The 25929-nt window shown below is 43.0% G+C and overlaps 1 protein-coding gene across 3 annotated transcripts; it reads left to right on the forward strand.

Annotated features, from left to right (window-relative positions):
* Window positions 1-317: 317 nt before the first annotated feature.
* MLXIP (MLX interacting protein) lies at window positions 318-22593 on the forward strand. Of its 3 annotated transcripts, XM_008634164.2 has the most exons (16): window positions 327-494; window positions 815-900; window positions 2137-2226; window positions 2491-2532; window positions 3585-3756; window positions 4650-4739; window positions 5330-5421; window positions 5520-6183; window positions 9056-9177; window positions 9891-10077; window positions 10840-10964; window positions 13496-13594; window positions 14765-14892; window positions 15933-16056; window positions 16673-16802; window positions 17268-22593. In XM_008634164.2, exons 1-16 carry the CDS (start codon window positions 362-364, stop codon window positions 17387-17389), a joined length of 2406 nt encoding a protein of 801 aa, XP_008632386.1. In that variant the 5' UTR covers window positions 327-361; the 3' UTR covers window positions 17390-22593. The 3 variants fall into 3 exon arrangements, 2 of the variants coding, with proteins under 2 accessions (XP_008632386.1, XP_017590300.1); XR_001862191.1 differs by lacking the exons at window positions 16673-16802; window positions 17268-22593 and having other exon boundaries at window positions 318-494; window positions 14765-15136; window positions 15933-16014; XM_017734811.1 differs by lacking the exons at window positions 9056-9177; window positions 9891-10077.
* The last annotated feature ends 3336 nt before the right edge of the window (window positions 22594-25929 follow it).

The raw sequence follows: 25929 nt of genomic DNA on the forward strand, positions 1-25929 counted from the left end.
GAAGACTGGGTTCATCTGTGGCTCCTGGCTCAGTGAGCTGTGGAAAAAGCAGAAGTTGTGACTGGCCAAGTGTGGCTTGTTGTTGTTTTATCTGTTGACAGTTTGGCTGTTACAGGGGGATGCTTTGCCTTGAAAGGAAGGAGAGAAAAACTGAAAGCAGAATGATTCGTTGTCTGTTTTGTTGCAGCGGAAGGTTGGTTTCACCAAAATGGAAAAATTTTAAGGGATTGAAGCTTCAGTGGAGAGATAAAGAAGTTGTGACTGGCCAAGTGTGGCTTGTTGTTGTTTTATCTGTTGACAGTTTGGCTGTTACAGGGGGATGCTTTGCCTTGAAAGGAAGGAGAGAAAAACTGAAAGCAGAATGATTCGTTGTCTGTTTTGTTGCAGCGGAAGGTTGGTTTCACCAAAATGGAAAAATTTTAAGGGATTGAAGCTTCAGTGGAGAGATAAAATCCGTCTCAATAACGCCATCTGGAGGGCCTGGTACATGCAGTGTAAGTACCGCGCTGGGGGCGGGTCTTTCGTGAGACATCGGTGAGAACAAGAGAATTGAAATTACCGTCTACTGAAAAGCTCAGGAATCTGCTCAAGGCCTGACGTTTCAGAGCCAGTGCCATTGGATCAGGGCTTTCCTAGATGTGCCTGCACTGGGGATGTGCTGAGTGCTCCCAGCACAGCCCAAGATCTCCCTGTTTCTGTTGTTTATCGGGAAGGAATCCTGGCTAGACCCGCTGTCACACCTTGCCACCGAAGTGACAGAGCTCTCTGCCGGCCCTGCACATGCTCAGCAGTTGCATTTTTGCTGTTGTTTCAGACCTGGAGAAGCGCAAGAACCCCGTGTGCCACTTTGTGACCCCACTGGACGGCTCCGTGGACGTCGATGAGCACCGTCGGCCAGAGGTGTGTGAAACCCCAGGAACAGGCTCTGGAGTTTGTAACAGGATTTTGGGTCTGCTGGAAACAAGGCAGCATAGCCAATCTGTGCTCTGTTTTTATTTAGAAGGAACCATTAAAACCAGAGTGAACCTGGTTTTGTGAGTTCATCACATTAAGATGATCAAGGTGCAACCAGAAGGACATTTGTTATCTGTGTAACTTATGTTAATGTTGTAGTTTAATGAATCATAAGTCATAGAAGTGCTATTTGAATAGTTAAGATTTTGACAGCCACTTCTGATTGGAAGTCGGTGGGAAATCAGAGTGATGACTGTTTTCAGGACTGAATCTAAGTGACCTTGGGAGAGTTTTCTGTATTTTGTGTAATTGGCAAGGTGTGGTTTCAAGAGAACAAGTAATTTCTTTTTCTGTGTCAAGGTAGTTTCGCAGACAGAGCAAATATGAATTTGTGTTCTTTCATTTTTGTGCTCCTGTAAACATAAATGAAAACTAACATCTGCCCTCTGGCTCCTTGCAGAAAACCAGTGAGGCCCTTGATGTGGCAATATGTGACTCTCTCTATACTGCATAACTCTAGAATAATTTATAACTCAAAGGAGTTCCAGATGAGTTTGTGGAACTGTCTCAGGTTTTTGAAAGAACAGTGTTGATGTTTGTGTTGAAAGTGACCCTCGAACACAAAGTTAAGGCTCTCATTAGTCTGCTCTCCCCAACTTACACACTGCTCTCTGTGATACATTGAAGACCCATATTGTCTGATCCTTTTGTTGCCATCAGTGTGTGGCCTGCAAGGTTCTCCCTGAGCTGGACATCAGATTTCTATTGCTTTGTGTCATTCATAGCAGCTTTTGCTTATGTGTGTGTCTGTGCATGTGACCTTGTGAAATTCACAGGATATTGTGTGCTTTATATGTTATATTTCAGTAAATTAATTTTAAAGGGAGTTTTTTTGCCATTTCTTAACTCTTGGTTATGGTTGAGCTGCTGTGGGAGATGCTGACAGTGCAGTCAGATGTCATCTCGTGTTTGGTTTTTGTGGGAAAGATGAAGTTAGTACTGTCAGATTTGCTCTGTGATAGCTGAACTCTGGGACAGTGTGGGCTGCTGATACATGAGCTCAAACAGAATTAGCATGCTTTCTTTTGCATTTTTTATGCCTGAATATTTGCTTGGAAATGTATTGAATATTCAGCTCTTATGTGATTCCGTGTAATTCATGGTATGTGTTTGTGTTCTCAGGCCATTGCAACAGAAGGGAAATACTGGAAACGAAGAATTGAAATAGTCATCAGGGAATACCACAAGTGGAGAACGTACTTCAAGAAAAGGGTCTGTTGGTAGTTTACTTGAGCTTGATCAGTATGTTGTTGCTTTTTGAGTTTTTCTATTGCTTTTTCTGGCATGCAAGAGTACTTAAAACAGATGATAAGCTGGTACAGACGTGCTCATTGGATTAGTTCCACTTAACTAAAAATTGTTGTGCTGGGACTGATTGTGCATGATTGGGTCTTAAAAGTTTTGCAAATCAGGTCTTCTACTGGCACATACAGGACCTATTCTGACTTTACCATCTCTTCTGTTCTCCTTTTGCAGTTACAGAAACATAAAGATGAAGATCTTTCAAGTTTGGTCAGGGTAGGTAACACCACTGAGAAGTGGCAGCATTTATGCTTGTAGAACCCGCAGTAGATAACAAAGCTGTAACATGCAGTAGCTTGCTTTGATTAAAATCTAAAGACAAGCATCTTGCTTAAGCCTTAATTAAGGTTAGACACCTTAATGCTCTGTGCCTTAGAGAGCAATGTAAGATTTGTAGCTTAAATTGGATGGAGGAGAGGTTGAATGTAAAGCGCTGTGACAGATGAAATGGGAATCAGCATTGCATACCCAGAGAGATCAATCTCTTTGAGGGCTGGCACATGATTTCATCTTGTTACTGAGTTGTAACTGGCACTGCTGCCTTGCTTGTTTAACTGGATCTGTGAAGATGTGTGAGCTACATGTTGCAGATCTTCCTGCTGTGCCCTCAGCTGAGGCAGATAATATGCCAGGATCCTAAAAAAGGACAAAATGGTTGAACAAACAGTGGTATCGCCATTTAGTATGTCCCCTTAAGCTATCAAACCTACTTTGGGTGTATAAACTGATGATCAGAAGCGCTGTTCTGTTGTTTTTGCAAGGCAGTGCAGTTTAACTCAGCCTGTAGTGAGGGATGAGTAAGCCAAGTCACATTATGTTGTATTTTTCATGGGCAAAAAGTGTCTTGTGCAAACTCGGAGTACAATTACACTTCACTTCAGAATTTCAGATACATCTCACAAGACCGGAGTTGTTTGCATTCTGGCTATTCATGTTGGTTTTAATCTTTATTCAAACCAAGGGATTGTTAAACTAGGTACAAAAATACTTGTGTAATCAATCAAACAAGGAAGTATTGTTATTTGTCTTACATCCTCTAGTCAACATCTGGGTTTTGGACAAAAACCTTTCCCAGAATGTTGTGGTATTTCAGTGAGCTGAAGTTGTTGGTGTATCAGAAGCACCACTGATGTGTTTCAGTCCATTTGATGGCTCCTCAAAGAGAGGTTCTTTAAAAATGTGAAAAATGAGGGCTGCTTTCATAGATCTGCACCAGACTGCTTTGGCATTGTCTAGGCAGCCTGACCTCTCTTCCTTTGCTTTGACAGGATGATGATGTGGTTCTCTGGCAAAAAAGAAGGTATGGCAGAGAAACCCCTGTCCCTATGGAGGAAGGCAGCCTCTTGGATGCAGACATGCTCATGTCCGAGTTCACCGACACCCTGTTCTCCACTCTGTCTTCACATCAGCTGGTTTCCTGGCCAAATTCCAGGGACATAGGTATTTGTTGGCTGTAGCTATGTTGCAGTGAGAACCCCTACAAAAACTCTGGTTTGTTGCTTTGCTGCTCTTGTAGCCTTGCCTAAGAAATCTATCTTATATTGCTGATACAGATAAAAACAGGTCAGGGAGTGTGGCTGTCTTATGATTCTGTAGGTTACAGAATCCCAATTAATGATCCAAATTTAATTTCTATCTTAGCTTCTTAGGTGCTGCTCCCAGCTTTGCCCCCCTAATGTTGCTCTGAAGAGCAGTATTTACTTTATCAGTGGTGAAGGCATTGTGATTTATCTCAAAGCATAGTTGTGTGTGTATTTTTAAGGGAGTGCCTGTGTATTTTTGTTTGTCCAGTACAGCCAGTGCCAAGTCGCATCTGTACAAACAATCCCAAGAGCTGTTCAGCTCTGTCTGGAGGCTCTGTCTGTCTGATGGGATGGCACATGTCCACTGTGCACCATCCTTGCTGCATGGATGTCTGAGCAACTCCAGAGCAGCCATGGTTTACATGAATTGTACTCAAGGCAAATTAAAGGATGGTGGTTTACTTTACAATACTCTGCTGTGAGCTGCGGTGGGTCAGGCTGTGCTTCCCAGCAAGGCTGTGTGTGTAGTGCAGGAGGTTTGGGAGCAGGAGACGTCCGAGCTTGGCAATCCCAGATGTCAGAGCCTTCAGGTTGCACCCCTTCCATTTTATTAGCTGAAAGTTTCATTCCCCAATGGCTTTGAATTCTGGACTGTGCTGTAGCTCTGAAGAGAAGCAGATGCTCAGTTCCTTTCAGCAGCAGTTTTTCTGTAACATCTCTGCCAAGCCTGGCTGTGGAGTGTTTTAATCCTACTGCTGTTATTATGTCAGTGATGTGAAGCTAATCTAATCCATCTCCTGAATTTTGCAGGACACTTAGGAAATGCTGATATGATTCAACCAGGGCTTATTCCTCTCCAGCCAAATTTTGATTTTATGGATACTTTTGAGCCTTTTCAGGGTAAGAATCATATGTAGAGTTCATTAATTTCTTAAATATTGCTGTGATTTTGAACTAGGTTTTAAAATAAGTTTAAGTGTTACAGATAGCTAAGGTTTCCTCACTTCACACTTCTTACTGATGAAGACATTTAATATTCTGTTTGTCTTTGAATGTTTTATGGCACTGTCAAGAATTCCATATGACATTAAACCACTGCTGACAACTTTGATGGTTATGGCTCTTCATGGAAGTAAAGAGTCACACATCTGTTTGCTAGCTCTGCAAGCAGTCTGCATCAGATAACTGTACTTTGTGGGACTGCACTGAGGATCAGTTCTTGGCTGTCTGTGTGTAGATGAACCTTAAACAGGATTAATTTTTGCAGTGTCCCAGTTTGCATGAAAGTTGATGAAGTCAATCCCAAAGAGATCAGTTCCTCTGGGAGACAGCAATTTATTGCTCAGTCAACAGCAGTTGTATGAAGCAAAAATCTCATGGTTTCATTATTTGCTAAATAATACTGATATTCCTGTGAATTTTAGGATCTAGCAATGCTGTACCTTGAGTATGGAAAGTAGAAAATTTATAAGTGACTTTTCATGTTTCAGAATTATTCACGCCCAGTCGCTCCAGTAATTATTTCCCTTCCGTGTCTGCTGTCAGCTCAGCTACCACAGACAGCAACAGCCACTCTTCCCAGGTAAGAGAGGTTTAAAACAGAAGGCTCTGACATGAGCCATGTCCTTCTTAGGAGGAGTTCAGACATGTCTGAATCAGTGATATTTCCTTGTCTCTCAGTCTCCTGTCCTGCCGTCGGGTTCATTGCCCAGCACGCTTCCAGCAGGGAACATCAGTGATGGACTGATTCCTTCCTCAGTACCTGCTCCTGTCATTCCTGACGTCGTTGCAGACCAGTGCTCCAGCATTAGAAGCGAGGAATCTTTCATCCAGCCAGCAGACTTCCCTCCCGACTCGTCTCTCAGCGGGCCACAAACTTTTATGTCAGTGTTCCCGACGTCCCTGCCACTGCTGCAACCCACGAGTGCCCAGCACCAGTCCCCGCTGCCCGCGGTGCCGCTGAGCTCCAGCCTGAGCCCTGCGCCCGCCGCCTTCGCTGCTCCAGAAACGCCCAAGTTCGGCCTCTGTGAATCCACGGTCATCACTCACACGGCTTCTGCCACGCTGACCCACAACGCCCCTGCCACCACCTTCAGCCAGAGCCAGAGCGTGGTCCTGGCCACGCAGCAGCCGGGGGCAGGAGTGCCTTGTAACCTGGCCTTCCAGACTGCTGTTGTGCAGGGGCAGCCCCGGCCGCAGGTGCAGTCCCAGCTGACATTTGCACTCCCCAAACCTGTTCCTCTGGCCAGTGCTGGGACAAGGCCCAAACAGTCACAAAAAATAGTGCCTGCTCCGAAGCTTGAAACAGTGTCCTTATTGGTAAAGAATGCCTTCATCACCCCAGGTGAGGAGCACTGTGGGGGGATGTTTTCCTTTTCGGAGTGGGACTAGCAAGAGGAAAAGACCTTCTTGCTTTTCTTGCTTTACGTAATAAGTTAAAATAGAGCTTCTGAGGGTGTCTGCAGAGCCCCTGAATCCACTGGTTGAATGCAGTGGCTGCACTGTTCAGTGGGATGCTCCAGGCTGCTGCAAGGATTGGAAGCAGTTTGGTTGAGTGTGAAAAGCTGACCTCCAGAAGGGGGTCTCTCCATGTAACATCTGTGATGGGCTGCGTAGCTGCATCAGCTCTGTGCTCCTGCCCCATAGAAACCTTGGATTTAGGTGTGATGCTATTGTGATTAACTGCCCCTCAGAGCATGCAGCCACAGTGGAGGAGGAAGTAGTAGGGAGAGAGTGTTACCTTCCCCTAGGAGAGGAGAGAAAGAGATCTCCTGAGGGAGCTAGAGATCTTTGTCTCAAGCAGTCTAGAGACCCCTGAGAAGCTTTAAGTCAGGAGTGGGTTTCAGGTCGGGATAGGAATACCTGGGACCTCCACACTGGGTGGGATTTGGAGCCACTGGTGCTGCACAAGGCAAAGAATAACAAGATGAGGAGGGAGAATTTCGCTTGAGGTGGTCCTTGTAGGAAAGCTCAAGGCTGGACAGGACAGGCAGCATGCTTTTCTTAGGATTATTGCAGGCTGTTTTTAGACTTGTGCTGGCTGGGAACCAAGTGACTTCAGCCACTTGAAACGTGCAACAATAATTCAAGAAAAAGCCTGCCTGGAGGAGTACTGTTAAACAGGCTTTGCTAGGGAGTAGGTGTGTCTGCCAGGGCCTGATAGTGAGGTTACTCACCAAAAAGAAGAATCACTGTTGAGAAGAACAGATGCAAGATCTAATTTTATGATGTCACTGGGATCAGTTTGGTCCATGATTAATAGCACGAGGGTGTTAATGGCAGTGTTACTATCTATTGTGTCTTATAAACCAACAGTCCATGTACCTTCAGCAGTCGAGACATGCATTTCTCACCTAGTAAAGATTGTAGGCAACTCATTTTCAGAAAGCCTTTACTCCTACTTTCTCAGTGCTTCCTGGGTTGTTCCTCACCCCATATATTACTTTCCCAATGCTCCACCATTTACTTCTAGAGCTTCACAACCAGTGGCTTTGTTTCTCATCTAGATTAGTGGCATGTGTTTGGGGATCATGGTGTTCTTAAACTACTGGGAGGTCAAGCTCAGGGGACAAATCCAAGAATTTATATAAATACTGGAGCTTTATTTTTGGCAATAGAATAAACATTAGTACTTGTAACCAAGGCATTTATGCCTGTCATTTGTGTTCAGGACAAACAAATCATTTCCAGACTATAAAGCAAATACATTATATCTTGGGTTAGAACTGCTCGGTGGTGTAAGGACTTAAAAACCTGTACAGATTGTCTCATCAGGTGCAAGACTTCACTGCTATCACCACTTCAGGATAAATGTGCTGATTTTGAGAGGAAAGTCTGGAAAAGATGCATGTGTAGAACAGAAACATGAATCATGTAAAGTGACTTCTAAATATTGTTGCTGGTTGTTGCAGCTCCCCAAGTGTGGAAGTCAGAAAGGCCAAGCCTGTGTAGCAGCACAATGCACTGGTGAGAGTAGGCTCTTGAGCTCAATAGAGATGTCATAAGTCCAGCTGAACCACAGTGAACAGTGGAAGGGTTGTGATTCCAGCTTTAGATGTGGAATGCTCAAAGAATGAACTCCCTGTGTCAGTGACAGGGCTCTCCTCCAGACAGACCCACGCAAGGGCTGGCGCAAGGTTTGTGCAATCCACGGTCCTCTCTTATGGAGGCTCTGCAGAAACTCCAGTTGAGTCAAAACACAGTTATCAGTCACAGGTGACACTGTCAGGGAGGGGACGTTGGATAACCCTGCACTGTCTCCCTGTCCTGCTCTGTGTGCATCCTTCAGAACCCTGATGCTGACCTGCAGAGGGGTGGCTCGGCAGGGACTGAGCTGTGCTGACACTGCTCCTGCATCATGACTTTATTTGTACAAAGGAGAGCTGAACCAATACAGCCAAGAGAGAAGCCAAATATGTTTGGTTCAGTTTTATCAAAACCCAGGCAGAAGTTGTGTCTTTGCCTGATTCTTCCCTTAGTATAGGATGGTCAGTCATGTTCTGTCTAGACTGGGCAAGAACTGCTTCAGCATGAATTCTGTGTTAGTACCTGCACATCTGCATTGGTTATATGGAGATCTTCACAGATTCATGTGGAGACATTTGCTGCTGTTCAGAATTACCTCTAGCTGTCTAAGCACTGCAGAACTCCTGGATCTTTAGCATATTTTCTGGAATTTTGATGCTGATTCCCAATCACATTTGGTTGTCTTGTGGTCGTGTGTCATCTAAAGCAACTGTAAAACTAGATAGTGGAAGAAGCTGCTGGATGAAGTGCTGAGGGAAAGGATTTAAGGTAAATATACAAGGAAGCATGAAGTATTGAGTCATTGACCCTTCCTGGATCAGCAGAGCAAGTCTGAGATCCCAAAGTGTGGATGGGAGAGGAGAGCTGAGGATGGCCGTGCTCCTGTCAAACCCAGCTCTGATAGAATGAAGACACTTTGCATCTCACTGAATTACTACATACCTCTGTAAATTCACCTTGAAACAGTGATGCTAGAAAACTCAGAAATAGCTGGAGTGTTGAAGTCCTTTGTACTGGATTAAGGGGGTTGAGATTATTGGAAGACTGGTGACATTTTATACTGCAGTGAAATAGTACCAAATAGATGCCCATTGATCCACCCCCCTGTTTAATGACAAGTTATTCATACCAAATAATCTCCAGCTTTTGTTTTGTCTCATTAACTATTCTAACTGAATTGTGTTCTTCAGCTGCCTTTCAGGGACAGTCCAGAGCTGTGATTGTAACTCCAGCACCTTTAAAAAGAGAGGGGATTTTGACGCCAGCCACGTCTCAGTCTAATGTTGCAATTGCACCAGCTGGAATTGTCAGAGTAAGGAGAAGAAAAAAAAATTATATATTTGTTTTCTAGGCCTGTTACTTGCAAGTAGTGAGAGCCATAATGTGCTGAGGAGGGTAACGAGTCCACTAAATCATCTGTTACCCAACGTATGCATTTGTGCATTCAGCATTATGTTTGCTTATTTTTAATGTAGTCACTTTATGGGCCTGGAAGCATTTTATAGTCTTGACAGACTCTGTCTCACACAACAGCAAGATTCCAAGGAGGCCTGTATTCACAGTGCTGTGGATGGGATGGCTTGTGCTTTAACTGTGCAGAAGCCCAGGGAGCTCACCTTTCCACTGCCATATTGGAAAACATGCCTTGGGTATGTGAGTGGGTTTCCCCAATATGTTGTGTGCAGGAAGATGGAGATAGATTTTAGTATATTATGCTGTTGATGTGTTGTAATACTGCTTTAAGTTATGAAAGGATACTGGTCTCCTGCCAGAAGCCTGACTTTGGTGCCTGCCAATTCCTTATATATTAGCCCTTGTTTCATGTCATCAGATTGTTAATCATGTCTTAATTTGCTACTTTTAGTGAAAGGCAAGGTAACAAATCTCTCTCTCTCTTTCTCTTTCTTACTCTCTCTCCTCCCACTTTCTCCTTTCTCTCATCCCTTCTCTCCCTCTGCCCCCACACTGCCCCTCCTGCTCTCTCTTTCTCTGTTTTCCTCTGTGCTATTTCTGTGCTGTTCCCAGGCTCCCGGGGTGACGGAGTTCCGTAGTAACATTCTGGTTGGTCCAGCACAGCGAGCACCAAGTAGTCAACAAAGCCAGTCCACAGTCTCACATCTCTTCCCTCCTAGTGTAGTCCAGGATGTGTTGGTGAAAGGAGAGCACATCCCTTCCCACTGCAGCAGTTCACAAGTTCCCTCACCTACACCTAGTAAGTTAGAAAGCTGTAAGCATTCTCCCCCCTGCACATGGAAGTGTGTTTCTGTTGGGTAGGCAGGATGTAAATGGGCCTTGAGGATACCTTGATAATTTTTGAAGGAAAAGCTTTTCAGGCCCTTCTACCCCACAGCTTCAGTTGCATCCAGTAGTTTGCAATTTTTGTCTTAAATGACTCTGCAGTGTCCCCAGAAACTGTGATTTTGTGCTTCCTATAAGTGGCTCCTTTCTAAAAGGATGTGCTGTCCAAGAAATGAAAGACATCTGTGTAGGAAGTGCTGAATAGGTTTGTTGTTAGTGTCATAGCTCTGATTTTGACTGGAGGATCTCAGACACAATCCTTGTAGGTAAGTGCAAAGACTCCTTTTGCATGTGCATCGACGGAGCGTTCCCTGGGCTGGTTCTGGTGGTAAATGGCTTGTAAATGTCACCATCATGTCCCAGGCTTTTAGAGACAAATGGGGGAGTCCAGTAGGACAATGGAATCACAGCCTGCACATCCAGTATCCCTTTGCTGAAATATGCGTGTGTGAAAGGACTATTACATCTTGCTATTCAGGATGTATGACACTTGTGACATTGTATCCTAAGCTTTCCCAGCAGTCTTGATGTTTTCTAACATGTGGTTGCTGCATCAAACAGTGTAATTTGGTTGCCGACTGCATTTCAGTTCAATTCTGAGTAGAAACTTCTCAGCACTTACATTTGCTACAAAAAGTTGTTTGTTAATGTGTCTTGTGTTTTTTCCTTTATGAAGGCCGGGACTGTCAGAATTCAGGTCAGGCTTCCCCCTGCACCTCTGAGCAGAGCCCCAGTCCACAGTCTCCTCAGAACAGCTGCTCAGGAAAATCTGCCACTGACCCTACTATGGCTGCATTTAAGGTGTGTGTCCCTTCCTTTGAGGGGCTTTTCTTCTTTGCCTTCATAGCTACTTTTCTGTCCTGATGTCTGAGCATGAACTAGAGAAAGTTGTGCTTCAGGACAGTAGCATATTTGTGTGTCGGGCTTAGCTTGCTGCTGCATCTATGCTGCTCTGTGCAATCCAAAATGTCAGACTCTAATAATCTACTCTGCTCCTCAGGGATGTGTCACCAGAGGGGCCAGGCTTAGCTGTACCTCTGCAGGTCCTAATGGTCATGACAGCAGTTCCTGCTGTGGCTCACAGGAGTGTTGTGACAGGTGTCAGTTTACTTGGTCAAAGGTTTCAGGCTTAGTGTTCTAAACTGTGGCTTTTTGCCATTGTTCTGTTGGGGCTCTTCAGTCTGCAGGGCTCTGGCCATCGCTGGAGGGGAAGTTCTTGACCTGCTGAGTAACTTACATGTCTCCAGTGATGCTATGCTGCTCCACAGAGAAGCAGCTCCACAGACTCTACAAGTTACACCTGTAAAACCCTTCAAGAATTACTGGGGTAAGAACTCGGCGGTCTAGAGATAGCACCTGAGCACTGGTTGTACCTCACACACAAGCTGAACACTTGTCAGAACACTTTCTGTGGTGGTATGAGAAACTTCTCCACAAAAACCCCGTCAGAACAATCAGCTGTAATTCTCTCATCCATTCTGTTGTGAAAGGGAGTGTTACTTAACTGTTTTGCAAGTGCCAACCCCCTTCTGGCTTCTCTGGCTCTGTGTACCCTGTGAGTTGAGGGCAGTTTGATTACTCCAGGGCAGAAACATAAGTTTTAACACCTGCAGCCTGTGACTACACTCAAGTTCTAGGTCTGTTGCAGAGGAGAATCAGAACTGCCCCTTGCTGACCATGCTGCAAGTTACTCATGAAAGTTGGCAGTGATTTGCTTGGCATGAATGCTCACAAGCAGGAGATGCAGCCTATTCTGTTGTTAGGGAGTAAGTTAACAAAGGAACAAATTAGTAGCGCTGGCTGATGGTGGGAAAGTGGTCACAAGATGGAGGAGCATTCTTAAAAGTAGGGATACTGCAATGAAATAGGCTTCATAGCCATGTAGACACACCTCCTCTGACAGGAATTGCTTTGGATGTGGACTGTTAGTAACTCTTTTGTAAGACAAGAGAGGAACAGTGATACTTGCCAGGCTCCAGATGTATGTGCTTTTGTTCCTCTTCATTGTTAGATTAAACAGTTCTGTATTGCTAGGTAACATGGCTATTTCAGTTTGGCAAAGCATAGAGGGCACTGGAAATCTCAGTTCTGCTCTTGAACCTGCATTTTCTGTGGTTTTGGGAGCCACTTCACTGCTTTATTACACTGCTTTCCTTCATTATAAAGTGGGGTGATGGTGAGCTGCTGCCAGAAAGCCTCACTCTGCCAGGAACGTGTTCTCAAAGTGCAAAATCTGTTAAAGAAGTTTCTTCATCCCAGATTTCCTGTGGCAAACTCCCAGGAAAAAGTAGTAATTGAGTGGTGCAGCAGTAGGAACAACTTGAGCTGGTGCTGCCAGAGAGGGACTCAGAAAAAAGAAATCCTTGGCCTGTTACACAGTTAAGGGTCTCTGCACCTCCTTCACACACCTGGCATTCACCTCTGTGTGGAATGGGGATTTTTGGAGTCATATATGGAGTTGTTCTGTTCCTTCCTGGATCCTTTCTCTGTGTCCCTGCTGCGGCTGTGATGTGTTAGCATCCCAAGGATGATCCCTTGCTGTTCCAGGCTTCAGCTGAGCTGGGCAGGAGCCACAGGGCGGCGGTGTGGCCCCAGCTTTGGGAAGGGATCCACCGGCTGCTCCTTTGTCCTCAGTAGCTCAGAGGCCTTGGAATAATCTGGCATTCCCAGTGCTGGAGCAGAAACTAGAGCTCCTTTATAGCTTGGAAAGTCTTTTCTTTCTATGGACACCAACCTTGGGAGCTCCTGTGAGTGGTTTATGTAGCTCTCCAGCCCTGGGATCCAAGGGCTGCAGGCTCCTCCTGTGCCTGAAAAATCCTGCCAGTTGTTTTCTTTGTTACTGATTGCGAGGTATTTCTACCACAGCCTGGACAAATTCTGGGTCCACTGATCTTTGCTCTTTTGTTAATACAAATCCTAAATCTTCTATTTCCTGATGACACAGCTAAAGAGTTGTAGGGTGACCTTTTCTTTCTGCTAAAGCACTACACAGACAAATAGTATCTCTCAAACAACCTTCATATGCCATGCTGGCAAGTAACAAATCATGTGCATACTGTACAAGTCTAGAACCTCCAGGTAATATAATATCTTTCAGGTTTTCTCCTTGCCGTCCTGGCATGTGATGTTTAAAATAGGTGCAGATGTCAGAGGTGGCTTGGTCCACAAACACACTGTCAATTCATTATTAAAATTCTGGAGAGTTGTTCCAGGGGAGACTGTGAATGTCAACAAGTCAACAAAAATGACACTGAATTTGAACAGCTGAAATAGTCATAGCAGTAGAACAGTAAAGGAGAACAGCATAGACTGAGCTGATTTTATTTATGCAGAATCGAAGGATGAGGCATCTTTCAGAACAAAAACGAAGGTTTAATATCAAGATTGGTTTCAGTGCTCTGAACAGCTTGGTGTCAGCCAACTCCAAGTCGGTAAGTACCTCAGCAGCATTTACAGTTTAATGTGAAATGTAAGAAAGAGCCATTCTAAAAGTCTTGTTAATAAATGTAATGATTTCACTGTTGAATGGTCAGCTGAGCACAGCAGAACATGCACTGCTGGAACACAGCAGTGAGCAGATGTAGAATGGAAAAGCTTAGGTAAATTCCCAAAATTTCCTACACCATTGAGATCTCTGCCTCCCAGCAGGAGTCAGAAGCATGTTCAGTTCAGATGATTTGGAAAATCTGTTTAGGACTCCTTACACCACCCAGCTGTCTTTAAGAATCAGGGCCTTTTTTTCCCCTTTCACCTGTCTTTTGTACATGGGCTTACAGAGACCCAGATTTCTCATTGTCAAATGACTTTATCCAAACTAAGAACTTACTCTGGCTACACTAGTTAACTTAGTTCACTAAATTGAAATACAGATATATCTGCACAACAAATTTTTTTGTGTCCTTTAAATACCAGTAGCTTTGAAACATGGAAAATATGAAAGCTTTTTGTGCAGCATGCTGATTTGTTTGCATAATTTTTATAGTTTCAGAAATTTAGGTGATACGTTGTCAGAATTTCACTTCCTGACTTGAATAGCCTATTTGAAAGGAAATCCTTTTTAAAAATCTAGCTTTACTAAAATGTCTGGTTATTTTATTTCTCAAGTGCAGATTTTTAATTGGTTCCCCAAAACTGAAGAGTATTGTTATCGGTCTCCTTTGGTGGGTCCTTCTCTTCAATAACTTCAGGTTTCCCAAACTAAATAATTTATATTACCAGCTTCAAGCAGTGCTTCTACCAGCACTATAAATCTGTCTGGAGATGTAGCACATCTTTCAGTACTTAAGTAAGAACTGTAAATATTTTTAAGAGGACAGATAATGAAATAAAACATTTTAAATTACTAAAATACTTCTTTCAACAAAGTAGCAGAAAGGTAGTTTATGGAAGAAAACAACCCCTGCAGCCACATTTCTCTACTGGAGTGTGGAGTCAGAGAAGCACAGAGCTGAGCATCTGAAGTGTTTTGCTCTGCCTGACCCTGTGCTTTTACACCCAGTAAAGCAAAATTAAAAGGTGCTGAAGTGCAGGTTAGGAGGACAAACTCTTCATGAATCTCAGGTTGTTGCAGAAGGTGAACTGTGTGTCTGTGCTTGGTCTAGATCAGCCACGCCATCACGCTCCAGAAGACAGTGGAATACATTGCTAAGCTGCAGCAGGAGAGGACACAGATGCAGGAGGAAACCAGGCGCCTTCGGGAGGAAATCGAGGAGCTGAACGCCACCATCCTGTGAGACCAGGGAGCTTCCAGGGATGGAGCAGCAGCTTCAGTGGTGCTTGGGCCAAACAGCAGGGAGTGTGTGCTCAGTGTCACACCAGGCAGCAGATGGGTGTTGGACAGAACAGAGCTGCTGCCAGCTCCAAGCTCCAAGCAGAGCTGCTGTGGGATGGGCACTGGTGCAAACTGTGTGGGTTTTCTGCAAGCTCTGAGCACGGAATGCGCAGCAGTGGCAGCATCAGGGAGGATATGTCAGGTCAGAATAATTCTGAGAAGAAGCCAGCAAGGGATGTTTTTATAAAGCTCATTGATGATGGAACTCTCACTCTTCACAATGGCTTTGCTGCAGGTTTCTTTTCAAATGCAGTCAGTTTTTATAGGAAAATGTGTTTGAGTGCATAAGACACAGGGCTTGGGCTCCAGAAGTTTGTCACTGGCTGAACATAACTGTGGTAAATCCCTTCACCTTCCCAGTGCCTCAGTTTGCTCGCTTGGTTTATGATAGTTACGTACTACTACACAGCATGTTGAGAACACCGGTGGCTTTGCTTCCAGCTCCAGAAGTTTTAGGCTTAGGCATGATGTTAGAATTAGCAGTAAATCAAAATACTTCTGTTTTTCTTACAAAATATAATGAAGTCTGCTTGGTTTTATTTTAAATTGATCTGTTTCATAAGAATCTCCGTTATATCTTCTTTTGTAACATTGCTTAGGAGTAACTCTGTAAATTTTTCCTTGACTCCTGATGTGCCTTGTCCTTAATGGATGCCTAAAATTACTTTGTTCTATGTTATACTTTGTTTTCAGTTTTGTTGTTTGTCAGAAGTGTTTGTAGCAGCTTGATAAATCACTTTGCTGCTTGAATATAGACAAAATTGTTGGGAAAACAGTTTGTATTGCTGACCGGAGCAGTTACACTCTGGGGGGATCATGCACTGGGAAGCCCCTCCACCAGAGATACCAGGAATACACACTTTTCTTCTGCTGCAATTTATTCTGGAAGAGAAATGTGTCCTTTTTAGTGGGATTCTGACCTCCAAACATCTTTTCAGTTCTTGCCAGCAGCAGCTCCCTGCTACCGGGGTTCCTGTAACACGGCAAAGGTTCGACCACATGAAGAGGTTGTTTGATGAGTATGTGAGAAGCAGGACCCTGCAGAACTGGAAGTTTTGGATTGTATCCTTTTATACCAGCTTGATGAACTTGGGCTTTGGTACTGGTACTTTTAGAGCCAAGAGCTTGAGATTCTGATGCTGTGACTTTAAGCCAAGTTACTTAAATAACAAATGTCCTCAGTTTTCATCCACATCTGCATGTGGATATGGATTCTTGCAGAACTTGTTCACCTCAAAGTGTGGGAGATAACTGGAAAGTAAAATGCAATGCAGAGGTAGGGTTTTCTTGCTAGGTTATTGTACTGCAAGAAATCTTCTGTGGACTCTAACTGCAACTCTGGCTGTCTTCTGGGAAATGTAAATAGACAATAGCAAAGATTTCAGGGGAAAAAAATTACAGTTACTGAAGCTGTTCAAAAACTTGCACATTCCCCTTTCCTTTTTTCCCCCTTCAGGTCAGTGTGGAGGAATTTTGCAAAGTATAGTGAATATCACTAGGAGCTAAGGTTCAATTTTTTTCCTTAGTGTTACAGATTTGAAAGTACAAGTTTTGAAATGTTGCAGTCCCTCTGGCAGTTGAAGTCCATTTAGAAATCCAGTGTTTTCTCTGTCATAGCCTTTCCTGTAGAATGTTTGGAACTCCCCCTTTGTCTCCCTTGACATTTGATGGTCTGCAGTTCAGCATTATTATTAAGCCATTGTTTGAGTCCTTCAATGGGATGGTTTCCACAACAAGTTTTAAGGATCTGAACGAAACTGCACTGGCCTGGTTGGATCAGCACTGTACTCTTCCTATTCTGAGACCAAGTAAGTGAAGTTCCATCCAGAAGCTCTTCCAGATCATAGAAAGTGTAATATAATAGCATTTTTTAAAAGTCAGAGGATGACAAAGAAAGCACATGATGCTGAATGTGACTTTTGCTTCCTTTTTGTTAGCTCATTGAAAAAATAAGAGCCTCTTCTGACTGTGAAGACAGAAAAAAAAATGTTGAATATACCAGAATTTAAACAGTCTAACTACTTTTAAATTTCAAAAGCTTGGCTCTAGTTGGCTGTGTGATTTATCTGGTAGTGAGGGAAGACCTCTGAGATTTGTATTCAGCTTTGGAGTGACCTTCTGTTTGGGCATCATTGCTTGATTCTTTCCCTCTTGCCATTCAGCAAGTATTTAACTTACATTTATAAGTGTCACGAGGTGCTCTCTTTTGTAGAAGAAAGATCAGTCAGACTAATGGTTTCTCTTGATGCTTTTCCTGGGTTTGTTTTTTGTAGTGGTGCTGAACACCCTTCGGCACCTGAGCAGGACCACCTCGATCCTGACGGACCCGTCGCAGCTGCCAGAGCAGGCCCGGGAGGCCGTGATGAAGGTGAACAAGAGAGCTGGGGAGACCTAACAACCAAAGACCCTGAGGTGCTTGTCCCAGGGGTGGGGAACCTGCCAGGCCCCACCTGCCCAGGCTCCTCCAGTCGGTGCACTTTAGAAAGGATTCTCTCCATCACCTGAGACATTGTTCAGGGCACCTGGCCCTGCCTTCCGAAGAGGTGCAGGTGATGCAGCGTTGTCAGAATGTTTTGGTTCCTCTCCAGTGCTGTGCTGTGCTCCGTCAAGTGAGAAAAACCACCGAGCTCAGGTAAACTCAGCAGGTTTGAGCCCTGCAGGCAGCAATAGATCTCCATCAATGCATCTGTACGCAACTAAGAGATTTCTGTGAAACACCCTCAGTTCTCTGAAGTGTAAATCCTGTACACCAAGGAATGTGCTCTTCAAGGGGAAAAAATACTTTTGATTTCATGAAGCAAAATACGCTTTTTATTTTGTTTTCTGGTATTCAGTTCCATTTGTTTTACTTGAATATTGAAAATTGTTAAACAGGATCATACGAAAAACCAAAGGAGAAGAAAAATCTGTCAGTGATGTCAACTCATGGCAAAAATACTTAGAATTAAAATCTCAGGCTGTGTTTTGTGTATTTTTATTTGAATGAGTGTATCATTGCTTTTGATCAGTTTCAAGACGTGCTTTATTTTCTAGTAAATAAAATAGCTGATTTTTTTTTTTTTTTTTGTTATTTAGCCATTGCAGGGGAGTGGCAGGCCGTGCCGTAAGTGCAAGAAAGCAGTTTTAGATTGTATAAATTCTGCAATTAGGATAAAGATACGACTTTTATACCAGTTTAATCAACAAACTGGTTTTTTGCAATCTGCACAGTTCAGCTGCCATCCTCACAAAATGTGCACATATAAAACACACCCGTAGGTAAATGTAATAGCACTTCAGAAACAAGAATTGAGTTTGTGATGCTAAAAAATTGGCTTTTTTATTATCTCAGAAGCTGTATCAAACCACACAGACTTGCGGTCAGTTCTTTGCTTCTTTGTCTTTTTTGCTTCTTCTTTTTGCCTTCTGTCTGAAAAACCTGAAGGACTTTGCTGAGCCTGGTCTATATGGGAAGATTATGTTCAACATGAATTAGAAAACTTGTAAAAATAAGTTTAAAACTCAAAATACTGCATAACATTTTTGTGTGAGAGTCTCAGCATGTACTGTCCTCTGCTGCAGGTAAACTGAGTCCCATTCCAGCAGTGATTGTCCATCCTGAGATAGCACTGGGATGTTCATTCTAGCTGATTGTTCATAGTCTAGGATGGTCCCATGACCCTTGTAATTCCACTCACAACTTGATCCTGATTGTTCAGAGCTATGCAAATGGTGGAAATGCTTCCCCTGAGCAGTTTTCTTCCCGTTCCAAGAGCAGGCTGGAGGTGATGTGCAGCCTCTCACAGTGGGAAAATGAGGAGTAGTTGGAACACTTGGGGGTTGCACACACTGAAATGGGCTCAGTAGGTTCTCCTGGGGGTAAGGAGCTTTTCTCAGTTTTGTCCCAGTCTCCTCCACTTGGTGGGTCAAAGTTTGAAAGGAAACAATAGACCTGGGGAGTAGGACTGAGTACAGGGGGTAGGTTTGTTCTTGTTTCTCCATTGTCGTGAGTTTTTGCAGCTAATGGCTTTCCTTGCAGAGTTCCTTCTGTGTGAGCAGCACTGTAGCAAGGAGAAGGCACAAAAGGTGAGCCCCAGGGCCCTCTCCCTGCATGGAGGAACTGGGGGCTGAAGGGGAAGGCAGAATGGCACGTTTTGTACCAACACACCTTCCTGTAGCTGTGCAGGCAGAGGGGGAGATGCTTTTCTTTTTTTTTTTTTTTTTACAGTAGATTGGACATATAATTTGAAGTTCATGGCACATGTGAAAACCTGTGTCCCTGTGATAGAAGCAACAAAATTCCAAGTCTCAGCCAAGGAATGGTGTGTAAAGGTTGTCATAGTAATTAAATAGTGAGTAGCTTCTTTGGAGGGATCCATTCCTAGGTCTTTCATAATGTTGTAATCAATTAAACAATATACTTTCGGGTGCATCTGGGTAAGAAGTGTTGAATAAGTAAATCAGTGCTTTCAATCCTCCCGTTTTTATCACTGGTTGTGAATTTGACTCCAGTAAAATCATTTTACGCTGTGATGAGCTGGAGATGTCCCTCCCGGCCTTTCCTCGGTGGGCCGATCTCACTGTTCGTGTGTTAAAAACGTCTGGGTTTCTAGCAAGAGAGCAGAAGGCATATTGTCCAAGAACTGGTGTTTTTGCTGACCTTTTCAGATGAACAGATCCTGTAATGCCTCCCCTGCCATGTGGTCTCCTGCTTGTCAGCAGTGATGGTGTGTGATTTTTACCATTTCTGGTATCGATGACGTGGGAGTTCTGTCCCAAGAAGCCCAGTGCAGTACAATCATACTTCAGGGCCCAGGGAAATTGGACAGCTGAAACCCTAACATCCATATCTCACTGAATGGACTAGAAACTGAAAGCAACCTTAAAGGAATAGGAAAGGGTAATTTAACTGAACTGCCAAAAATTTTGTCCATTCACAGTTTTTCTGTGGATGTGGATGGAAAATGTATCAATCTGATTGCACCGTGAGCTGGTTACAACTGGGGGGGAGTGCTTGTTTAACAAATTGTGGTGCAGAAATAAACTCAAAGCAGTATTAAGCAACTGCAAATCTTAAAGAGAAAAGAATTCAATATTGCTTACTTAGGCAAGAGTGTAGGAGGGAGGAAAGGAAAAGTGAAAAGATACTTTCCATGTAGTGCAATTACCAGAAATGATGTGACTGCTCTTTGAAGCAGTGATTCAACATATTCTTGTCACCCTGTTATTGCAAATCAAAATTCTTTTCTTTTATCAGTCAGCCTTATGAGGAGAGTGATTTCACTTCGTTTGGAAACACGGGAGGAAAAAAGCTGGTTTATGTCTCACATCTGAACAAGTAGAACCAGTAAAGATTGGTATGGAAAGAGATAGACCACGTATGTATTAGTTCCTGCATAGTTTTCCACTTTGATTTGTGTTTAAACACCTTAGTCTGTCTTTCTTACCCACTGAGGAGTTTTATTACTTTATTTTTTTCAGAGTTTGGTAACACTTTCTCCCCTAATTTAAGCGCTCTGATTTCCTCAGTGTCACCAAAGTAAGTAAGCCAAACACACAGTGCCTATAAATCTGCACAGAACTGCAGGTGCTGCACATCTGCTGGTGCTAAACTTTTGGAGAACCCCCATGTAATTGAATACAAGTTGTATTCCATCAAATCCAATGTATTTCACTCAGTAAAGGAGTGGCTAAATAACTTATTTATGGCCTGTGATATGCACAAGGTCAAACTGGGATTGTCTACTGGTTCCTTCTGACCTTGAATTGTATTAATTGGTATATTGTAGATGGCCCCACCCCAAACACAAGTTCTGGAGAACTTGGGCGTTATCTGGTGTAGTTATTAGCTGTTACTGCAGTTATTGGCCTCCTTTTAGCAGGAGGAGTAAGGGGTGAAAGTCCAGGAGCAAACTAGAATTGAAGGAATTACTGAGGAGTGGGATCAGAGACAAGTGCACACTTCACTGTGACAGTCTGATCTCTGCACAAAACCAAAGGATTCTTGGTTAATACCATTTGACCTGACTGGAATGCTCTTCCCTGCTTTTCTAGTCCCCTGTGGAAGGCTTCCTTGAAGGGGGGCCTACTAGAATGTTTCCATCTGTGCCTTAGACCTTGGTGTTGTGTATGCATTTGATTAATCATAAGTCATACATTGTTCCCCCTAAAATGATGCTCTGTGGAAAATTGAGCAAATGGAGGAAGTGGGGCTTCCCTGGCCTTTTAGAGGATTTTATCTATGTGGCATTACTGTGACCCTTTCAGACTGAGGTTGTGAGTAACTTCATCTGTGTATGGAAAAAATTACATCTTTCCTGCTTAATCCACTGCCCTCCACTGCCATGTGCAGGAGCACCTGTGCACACAAGAACATAACCTCTGCTATGACAAACCCAGGAAACAGGCAAGGGCTTAAACCTCTAAATCTGAACTGGCTTGAAAAGACAAAGGGCTGTCAAAGGTATTGAAAAACTGCATCCCTTTGTATCTTCAGGTTTTTTTACATTCCTTTGTGTGTGTGTTTGTGTTCACATGTGGTAGAAGTGACAGGGACAGGTAAATTTAGTTGTGTTTGCTTTTAAAGCCCAAAACTCCTGAAAAGCAGTTTGAGAACAGGACAGGGAAGGTCACTGCAGAAATGTTCAGTAAGATAATGCTTTTGTAGTACAAATTATTTGAAGGCTATTTCACTCTCTCAGTTTTCTGGAGTGGATAATTCTTGATGTTGCCAGCTAGAAGGTACTGCTGAAAATAGAATGGGTTTTTTCACTGTTTTCACGTTTTCCTTTCTTCTTTTTTTTTTTTTTTTTTTTTGTTCCTTTTCACCCCTATTGCATGGAAAACTACCAAAAATCAAAAGGCTGATGACATCCAGTTTAAGTTCTTTAGGGATTCAGTTACACCAGTCTGGAGGACTATGGACAATTGTTGATAACTTTAAGAAGTTTTTTAAATTAGGTGAGACATCAGGAGTTTTTCTATTACTCCCTAATTTATACACTTGAGTGTCAGAGGAGATTATTTGTTTTGGGGTTTTTTTTCTTTTATAGGACCCCAATATTTTTCCTACAACATCAGTTAAAGTTCTAGTTTTCTTTTGTTTCATTCTTGGTTGGATTTTCTTCTCATTTACTGTGCTAGAGCAGAAGTGGTAGAACCAAACTATAGCTCTGTCTGTAAAACTTGAGTTCTTCAGTTGCAATTACAGTAACTTCAGTTACAAAGAAACACACCTTAGGTAATATTAATGGAATTAATTTCTAGCCATTGTCTGAACTTTTCCACCATGAATAAGGCTTTCAATCAAAAGATATCAATGTTATGAGCAAGCCTTTTAACAATACAATGAATAAATAGCTCGTTTTCTTCTTCTAATCTTGTATTTAAATGTGTTTTAAGTGAATGGAATTCATTCTTGTTAAGAAAAAAAGGAAAAAAAATCTTGAAGGTATGAGGACTTCAGGTTGTGCTCTTGCTTTGCTTAGGTTTCCTGTTCTGTTGCATGACAACTTCTGTTGTGCTGTTGATATGTAGCACTTTTCAGTAGGTCTGTTAAATTGTGCAATGCATTTTTTTATATTTACAACCAAAACAATAAAGGATATTTTTTGGAAGAAACTGGTTGTAATGCCTTCATTTTCTAACTGGAAGTGGGGAAATGGTAAGTAGAATTGTTCCTGGACCAGGGCTAGCACTTAGCATCCTTTTTGCACCTCTAAAAGGTGACAAGAACTCATAATGAACAGTGCTGGGGTTACCTTTGGATCTCTGTGTTTGGCATTCCCAGAGCAGAGCTTGTATCCTCTCTATGGAGTTGCTGCACAACAGTGAGAGTGAGCTCGGGTGATGAAACTAAGCATAAAACTTTTTTTTTTCTGTCTCTGCACTTCCTTCTAACAGACAGTAATTCCCAGGTAGCCCTGATATTTCTCCAAAACAGGTAAAATTAATTAAGCCTGAGGTGCTGCACCAATGTCTTGAGCCCTGATAGTCTTATTTTCTTGCAGGATTGGATTTGAGTTTGACACACTGCCTGGACAGTGGATACTCTGCAGAGCAGCACTGAGATTGGATAACATGGTATTCACATGGAATTTATGTCAGTGTTAGGCACTGAGCTCTTAAGTCCATTTAAGAAAGGAAATTAATAAATCTGCCTTTAATGACTGATTTTTGTTTTTCCCTGGTAGGACGCTCCAGCTCTCTGTGCTTCAGTTGTCACCTCCCTGGCATTTTGGATTTTCTTGCCTAGTGGAAGCAGCGTTGAGGCTCTAGTTGAAGTGAAAGGTAACAGAAGAGTGAAAAGAAGGATTTTATTTTAAAATTACCGCACAAGAGTTTGTGCTGGTTGATCTTACCCTTGTGATTGGTGCCTTTGACTTAGTATTTCTGATGAGAACTTCTGATGAGTCAGGCCTGCAGTTCCAGGAGGTACAGCAATTTTTGAACTCTGCGTTTAATTTTTCAGAAATCACAAGCTTGATCTCACATAAAGCATTTTGGTGGGAGTGAAGAGCAGTGCTGTTTCAACAGTGATAAACCAACTCTTCAGCCTGCCTTCAATCTTGACCAAGCACTACAAATACCAGAGTTACTGCAGCGATGCTATCGAAGCTCTCTGGGAGGAAGCTGTGGCTGTACAGCACTGTTTCTGTACTTCTGATTTAGTGGTGATTTCAAGAGAGGCTGCTGTAACTTCAGCTGAGGTGGCAAGAGAGTTTGTGAAGTGGCTTCTTTTTGTGGCTGGTTCTGCTAATCTGTGAACACTGCCAAAAGTGGACCTACGCTTGCTCTGTGGAAATGATGCCAAATGAAATCACTGCTGTAAGGGAATTGGCCCTTCAGGGGGCAGACAGCTCAGGGCTCTCTTTATAGCTAAAAGAATGGAATGGAATGCTCACTAGACTTTTATTTATTTATTTTAACCTATATTTGCCCTTAGGAGCTCATCTCTGCCTATTCTCATCCCTGAGGACTTTCTCCAGGAGGTGGGTTGTTTGGGTGTTGGGGAATTCCCTGTGTGCAAACACAGAAGAGCCCCTGTTGTCATCCAGAGAGATGTTTAACATGTTCCTGTTTCAGAAGAAGGTGTGTGTGTGTGTCATACAGCCAATGCCTTTCCACCACCAAATGGAAACAAACCCACGAAAGATGAGACTCATCACATCCCTGAGTCCTGCTGCTGCTGCCCTTCTGACACCCCTTACAGAGCCCATTTGTGGCTCCTCCATCCAAACTGTTCATTCCTCATGGGCCTCGAAAGCTTTGTTTTCAGTCGGGATAAATGGGGAACTGCTTGTCGGGAGATCTTTGCTGGTGACCAAATCATGATCACAGCAGAGATGCCCCTCGTGGTACAGGCCCAACTTGCAGCCCTCCAGGGCTGGGGAGGATTTATCTGAGCCCTGATGACCCTGCACCAGGAAAGCCACAGGGCTGCAGGTGTTCTCTCACTGTTCTGTCTGGGGCTGGCACCTTTTCCTCTAGGCAGTGACTGGTCTGAGTCTTCCCCCCTGGGGAAGAACAACTCTTCTTTTTCAGGTAGCTCTTCCCATGATGTGAGTTGGGGCAGAGCATCTGACTCACCTTGATACCTTGTTGGCACTGCTGAGAAAGCATTTCCCTTTCTAAGGACTGTTGAGCTATTTATACATTTAGAAGGTGAAACAAAAGCTGTGCATGGGAGAGGAAATGACAGGGAGTGGCCCTGTGTAATCCTCTGGTTCAGCCAGGCTTAAGTGGTTTGTGTCAGTCATTGGCAGTGGTGATGTTTAAGACCTCGGGTTGTGACTGTTTTCCTGCTCAGAGTGGCTTGCTGACCCCACCTGAAAAGGTCAGGCAGGTGTTGCTTCAGTCTTGGGGATAAGCACATCCCCAGGCAGTGATTTTTTTTTTTTTTTTCCAACCATTCTTCCTTTTCTATTAAAAATGAAGGAGATGAAGTTGGAATTTTACCTTCTGCATGTCACCACTATGTGACATCTCCACAGTTGTGTCTGGAGTGGAGCCCATTTGGGAGGAATTCTTCCCCTGGCTCCAGCAAGGAGCTTGGTCCCTCTGTTCCTTTTGGGAAACTTGAGTGCTTTTCTAGGAGGCCCCCCCCCCCCTGACTTTTGGGGACTGGCAGCAACTCAATTGATATCAAACCCACTTTTCCTGGAGAAGTCTGAGCAGAACAGGGCCAGTGCAAAATATATTGTAAAAAAGAATTAAAAAAAAGAGAATCCAGCAATATTTGTTTTATTTAATATTTTAATTAAATTCCAGCTTCTATCCACAGGCAACAATGGGAAGTGAGTAAAACCTTTCATCTACTAAGCAGAAAATACATCCCTTTCAGTATTAAAATATAAGAGTTAAAAATATGAATAAATATATATATATAAACTAAATATATGCTTAAATAGATTTATAAAAATAGTTGTGTTGTATAAATTCATAAATAAAATTCAGTAGTAGAGAGAGAAGTACAAAATCAGCCTGCTGGCAACCAACTTTTCTTTTGAAAAATAACTGCAAGATAAAAATATAAATAACATTAAAATTACTGAAATTACACTTTCCCGTTTGCTTATATATGCCAGGGTTGGTTAATTAAACTACTTTGACTCACGTTAGTCCATCCTTATCTGCTATCACAAATAATACAGTATAAATACTTTAATAATAAATGGAATCAATAACACATTCATCCTTTAAATATTAAATTAAACTAGATTATATTCTCTATTATAGAGAAAAGCAAATACAATCAATGTTGATCCTGGCATCAGACTGATCCCATAAGCCCAGACAAGTCACATTTAACCAACTGCATTTAATCAGAGTACAGTTTTACTGCAGTTTGCATGATGTCTTGATACCTCTTTAAAAACCACCAGATGTAGGTCTTTCTGTCTGCCAGGCTCATGGCCTGGCCCTGGGGCGGGTCCTGGCCCTTGCAGGTGTAAAAGG

This window comes from Corvus brachyrhynchos, unplaced genomic scaffold (genome assembly GCF_000691975.1).
Source record: "Corvus brachyrhynchos isolate BGI_N302 unplaced genomic scaffold, ASM69197v1 scaffold114, whole genome shotgun sequence".
Taxonomy (NCBI): domain Eukaryota; kingdom Metazoa; phylum Chordata; class Aves; order Passeriformes; family Corvidae; genus Corvus; species Corvus brachyrhynchos.

Coding starts and splice junctions, on each gene's coding strand:
- MLXIP (XM_008634164.2), top strand. CDS start 362: ATGATTCGTTGTCTGTTTTGTTGCAGCGGAAGGTTGGTTTCACCAAAA. Junction 2,533..3,584: donor ATCTTTCAAGTTTGGTCAGG/GTAGGTAACACC, acceptor TTGCTTTGACAG/GATGATGATGTGGTTCTCTG. Junction 5,422..5,519: donor GCAACAGCCACTCTTCCCAG/GTAAGAGAGGTT, acceptor CTTGTCTCTCAG/TCTCCTGTCCTGCCGTCGGG.